At 40.3% G+C, this 6,000-nt stretch overlaps 1 protein-coding gene across 1 annotated transcript in view; it reads left to right on the forward strand.

Moving 5' to 3' along the window:
* The window catches only part of PARG (poly(ADP-ribose) glycohydrolase), a 113,663-nt gene that overhangs the window by 34,240 nt on the left and 73,423 nt on the right, over nucleotides 1-6,000 (forward strand). Inside the window, exon 7 of the mRNA XM_018558408.1 lies at nucleotides 989-1,063. Coding sequence (XP_018413910.1) covers nucleotides 989-1,063 — 75 coding nt within the window. The remainder of the gene's footprint in view (nucleotides 1-988; nucleotides 1,064-6,000) is intronic.

The raw sequence follows: 6,000 nt of genomic DNA on the forward strand, positions 1-6,000 counted from the left end.
CCCATTGCAGATTCTTATCCTTGTTAATGTGTGTTGCACCATACATTCATTATGAGTGAAGCTGCCATTCACAATAATTGACACCGTAGTGTACTGCAGTTTGCTGGGTGCATTGGTACTCATTGCCGCAAGCACAACTCTGAATGGGCCCGTTATTTCCACTGATGATACATTTTTGGTTTAAAATGGTAATATTTATGAGGTTAAATGAAATCTGTAATATTTTTTATGTCTTTTTTCTTCTAATTGAATCAAGTTAGTATGGATATTTTATTTTTAATAAAATATCCAGCAGATAGAGCACTAAGCCATTCGTGATGGCACCTGAGGTGTCAGAAGCTCTAGTGCTAAACAGAGACCTGTGAGTCAGAAGATACACATACCTTCTCCTCAATGGCTAAAAGAGAGCAAAGTCTTAATGGATAAAAGTAGACTTGTAGTTAACATCTACAGTTTGGCTGCTAACAGGGATTTGTTAGCACGGTTTAAGATCACAAAGCAAAGGCGTGAAAAATATGTACATTTAACCTTTAAGTTGTCATTTAAGAACAACTGAGAAATTCAACATGTGAACGTGTCTAGGTGCAGTCTGTTCTTCTAGCCTCACAGGAGCATTGACCAGAAGTTTGATTGGCATACGACGCTTGCTTCCTTCTGCATCTGATTTACTGGATTACATTGATGGGGTGTCAGGAGGCTTAATCTTGGAACACATATGTTTCACAGAGACATACTGCAATAGATAAAGTGGGCCTGGGAAAAGAGTAGATGTAAATTGTTTTGATATAAACCCATGCGTTGCACTAACACAATAAAATGCATTTTACCGCGTGATATCGCAACACAAACGTATGACCAAAACAATTACTTTTCATTTTAGGTAATTTTAAATGTTATTTTTCTAGAGACCTGCAGGTGGCGCCAGTGTACTTTTCTTTTGTGTCATTCATGATATTTAAATACTCTTATGTTTTTTTTCTATTTTCAGGGAGCAATTCTTGCATATAATTTGACATATGCCAAAAAATGGGACTTCACTGCTTTGGTTGACTTCTGTCAAAAGGTATTGCCTTTTCTACTGAAGTAATTCTATTTTGCTTATGGCCGTCCAGACTAGTTGAAGGTTTAATCCTCAAACTCCTAAAAGTACAATTCGGGCAAGCGTAAATCTTGTGTGGTTTGATAAAATGACCACATACTCTTGGTTACATTATATGACCCGATAATCGGATTAGTTTAGTGGAGTGATTCATCAAAGCTTCTTATGTTTTCTATGCGATGATACTATGGAAATCATGTTGAAGGAAAATGTTTGGTATAGGTTCTTACACAAAAATAATAACCCCAAAACTGTTATTATCTAAAGAATACATATTTTTTTGAATGAGATATAGTGTGCTAGTATCTGATCAAGGCACTTGGTGGCAATTTACTATTTGAATTAATAACTTTAATGTAATCCTGTATAAAAAAAAGTAAAGCATTGTATTCAGCAGTAGGGGATAAAAGCAGGCACCAGTTGTTGCCTGCACATGTTTTAAGTCCTGTTCCAGAGTGGCCAGTGTGGTCTGTTTGCATTGGGCACTTCCAGCTCTGGGTATGTCTTTCATTCCTCCATCTGTGCCACATCCGTCTAAGTACAATTCTTAGAGTATCTCTAACCACATAATATAGCCTCCCTATCAAAATTTGCACAATGAGGTCATGTAAGGGTTAGTAAAGGTATTTGCAAGCACTTGGTGATGCCAATTTTTTTATGAGTAATAATTGGGGAACTTACCAGTGAAATATAGTCCTTCACCTAGAATGATGGACACTAAGCGGAAAGCAAAATGGTTTTCTCCTCCCCATGTGGCTTAAACCACCCTGCACAAGAAGTGAGAGTTCAGTTTGAGTTTGGTATCCTAGTAGAGTGTCCATTTTTTTTTTTTTTTTAACCAGCCACGGCTACCTTTTTTCTTCTGGTATGGGCTTTTCCTTGGTTCCCAGTAAAGTGACAGAGGGCCCCAAAGCTTGACGTTTCACTGAATCACTAAATAGTTGTTCGTTTTCATTATTTCACTTTTTTTCTTTTATCCCAGCCATCAGTGTCTCTCCGTACCTCAAAATCCACAGATTAAATGTGTGAGAACTACCCTATCGTCTGCCTGTTAAAATCTAGCCGGTGTTGTATGCTGGGTTCCTTGGCCACGTGCTCTACAGTGTGGCCCATCCTACCCTAACCATTCACCTCACTTATATAGTACATGCTTTTCTGCATATGTAATATATAACACTTTTGTCTGAGCCTACCTCCAAGAAGAATGTAATTTAACTGGTCAAGGAGGACTTGGCCACCACCAGCTGTTAAGACAAAGAAACAATGTGGCGAATTTATCAAAACTGGAGCAGACAAAATCTGGAGCAGATTTGCACTGCAGCCAATCGGCTTCTCTCTCATTTTCAAATCTTACAAATCTGGGCAAACTGAAGAGAGATGCTGATTGGTTGCCATTAGCAACTACTCCAGATTCTGTTTGCTCCAGTGTTAATAAATTCCCCCCAATGTGTCATATAAAGTGTAGGGGTCAGGAATGTATAATATAAAGCATTGCATAGAAAGTCAGTCAGAAGTACGAACGTAGAGAGAGGTGGGATCAGGAGTACATAACATATGGAGAGCCAAGGACAGCAGTACATAACCTACCTTGAGCCGGGTCAGGAGTACATAACGTACGGTGAGCCGGTGCCAGGAGTACATAAGTTGCGATGAAAAGGAGTATGTAACGTGTAGAGAACAGGAGTATGTTATGTATATATTGCAGGAGCTATTAGTATATTCTCCATTCCCTCTGCCATATCAACCCCCCAAGCAAAAAATTGCCAGGGCCAATAGACACACCTGCACTCTCTTTTGCTGCTGCAAATGGACAGGCAGGCATTGACACAGATCGGTCAGTGAGTTGCATATATTTTTGACTGAAATGTTGGATAAAATTAGGCTCCAGTCCACCTCATCAAACTACGATGAACATGCTCATTACCACACAAAAAACAGCAGGTTGGAAAGGCAGCAAAATTTGACCCACTATTTAAGAATGTTCTTTAAGAATGAAAAGTTTTAATGTCAGAACATGTGTGTGCTCAGATCATACAGTATACAGATTTCCTTGGGGTATATTATAAAGACAGCAGTTGATAACTAACATTGCTGTACCTGTGTTCTGCATTATAAAGTATACAGTTTTTCATTTCTTTCTTCACATTGCATATCATTTTCAACTATATATTTAAATAGTTTTTTTTTAATTTAGTTACATTTCCATCCTATATTACATGTGTTCCTATGAACCATGTTGATCAATAGGAAGCAATCACTTTGAAAGCTTTGGGTTCAATAGTGATTACATTATGACTTTGCTTGTACTGTGTTTGTCTATTCCGGTACATTTTGGAAAGCCACTATGTGCGATTACTGTTAATCACAATATAGTTCTAAAAATAGGCTTCGCTATGGTATCATTTTTAATTTCAAGCATGTTATGGGATCTTCTGATCATTTGTCTTGGTGCGGTTTTAGCTGTATGAAATTATTACCTGAAGAGTAAATCTGGAAGAGACCATTTTAGTCCGGATCTGGACAGAGAGAATCATTTTTTTGTATTGCTTCCTTCTAAGCGCAATTATATTTTTTCAAAATAATCGGCTTTGTATTAGTGTAGCTTTCTTTAAACAGTATACGTCTAGATTTTACATGCATATTAACTGATTTGCTGCTGCTAATTGTCAATAGCTTTTCAGGAGTGCAATGAAAAAGTGCTAGAGTTCTTTCTACAAATGGCAGTATTTTACATTCAAGGAAACGCTAATATACAAGATATCTTGTAGATCTATCAGCATCACAAAGCCACTGCCCTTTTCCCACAGGTAAATAATGGTTCATAGGTATTCTCCACTCATAAGTAGTAGTGGTATTGAAGCACCCATAAGCATTCATTTCTGAATATAGGGTGATTATGGGATCTGTTTATGTAAAGCTATACTTGCCCCATAAGGAGCACTGTGAAGGTACTCTACCTTGTTTGAGCTCTGATAGGTGCAAGGGGGGTGGCAGGTGGAGGAGATCACATAGTATAACATAGTATAGTGACAAAGTATACATTTAGTAGCCCTGTGTGGATTTTCACTTAAAGCTCTTTCACTCTTGTGTCAAAACTAGGCATTAGAGAAGCATTTTTAGCTCCTCTCTGCCGCCTATTAGGCTGGGTTCACACTTGGGCGTACCATAGGTGCGTTTTTTCAGCACGTTTTTTAGCACGTTTTTTCATTCAGTGAAACGCGCGTTTGACGCTCGTTTTTATACCTCCCTGGCGGTATGATTTTTGTTTTCCTTTATTTTCTCTATCTTTTAGGCTTTTTTTTTTTTTTTTAAACTCTCAAACTTCCTGCTGGTTCCGCCCCCCTGCAATGCGGCAGCTCGCAAGGGGCGGAAGTCGGCAGCGGCCGGAGGACACAGCGGGGATCGCGGACAAGGTAAGTCCTACGCTGTATTCCCAAGTGTGGCTCGAGGTTACCGCTTTGTTAACCCCGAGCCACACTCGGGAATACCAATGGATACGCGTGGAAAAAACGCCCCAAACAAGCTCCTGTACTTGTTTGGGCGTAGGGCGTTTTTCAGCGCGTTTCCACGGTCTGAAATACGCCCAGGTGGGAACCATGCCCATAGGGAAAATGCCTGCCGAATGCTTTAACACTATGGGTGTGTTAATCAGCGTTGCTCTGTCATTTAAATTCTCAACGTATGTGTGAAAGAGCCCTTAATCATTTGTGATATTAACCTCCCTTGCGGTCTGATAATTTATCTATACGACCCACAGTGCCTGCCTCTTGAGTGTCCTGTAAGTACACTGGGAGCTGAGGATGCTGGAGACAACCTAGATGATCGGACCTGTGAAGGTCTGTCTTATCCTCACATCCTACACATGACCTTTTCATTATGGAAGGCAATATAAAATCAAAAGTGGTGTGTGCTTTTTTAATTTTTTTTTAAGGATTGGAATGAGTTAGTTACATCCTCCTTTTTGTCTATAACTGGAAGTGATGGACAACCCCTCCCACAAGCAATGCAGAAAAACATTTTACTATGGAGTTGGGGAAGGGTTCAAAGCTTTGTCAGTTTTATATTACTGTCTGTGTCCCAATGGGAAAGAGATTCCCTTACTTCTCCAGGTGGCTAGTGTCAGATAGAGCATGAAGTGATGGAAAATCACGTTTAAAACCGGACAGAGGTTTCAAGTAGGGATGTCCTGATACCAATGCTAGCATCGGAATCGGGCCCGATACAGGGCATTTTGACAAGTACTTGCACTTGTCAAAATGTCCTGATGCCTAGCGCCTAAGCTTGCGCTATGTTTTTTTTTTCTTACCTTCCGTGGTGGCTGGGGTCCTCTGGGCAGGCTGGAGGAGCGTTGCGTCACTGCTGTGGGCGGAGCTCCAGGTGGGGTCTAATGTAGTTGGCCGGCGACCTGGAGCTCCACCCACAGCAGTGACACAACGCTCCTCCGCTCAGCGCCGCCGACGTCGTCCTCACATGAGAGGAATAAAAAGCTATCGGCAGCTCGTGAGGCAACTCCATTGCACGTGGAGCTGTAACGGCGGGGGGCGTGGAGCAGTGACGGAGCTGGACTCATGGATCTGTGACAGGCTCTGTCACCTCCCTCCCCTGTCCCCGGCTCGTTCTTGTCACAGGAGTTCTAGCACAGTGCTGTGCTGTGCTAGAACTCCTGTGTTGGAGGTGACAGGGCCAATAAAGAGTACCTGTCACCCCCAAATGCTATCACACAGGGGTTTGTTAGCCCATGTGTAATAGTAATAAATTTAAGTGAAAAAAATAGTTAGGAAAAGTAAAAAATAATAAAATAAAGTTTAAAAAAATAACAACTGATTAAAATTGTAACTAAATTAAAAATAAAAAAATTAATAAAAAGACAAAGTAAAAAATAATAAAATAAATTTAAAATT

The sequence above is a fragment of the Nanorana parkeri genome, unplaced genomic scaffold, assembly GCF_000935625.1.
Source record: "Nanorana parkeri isolate BGI_ZX_2015 unplaced genomic scaffold, ASM93562v1 scaffold338, whole genome shotgun sequence".
Taxonomy (NCBI): Eukaryota; Metazoa; Chordata; class Amphibia; order Anura; family Dicroglossidae; genus Nanorana; species Nanorana parkeri.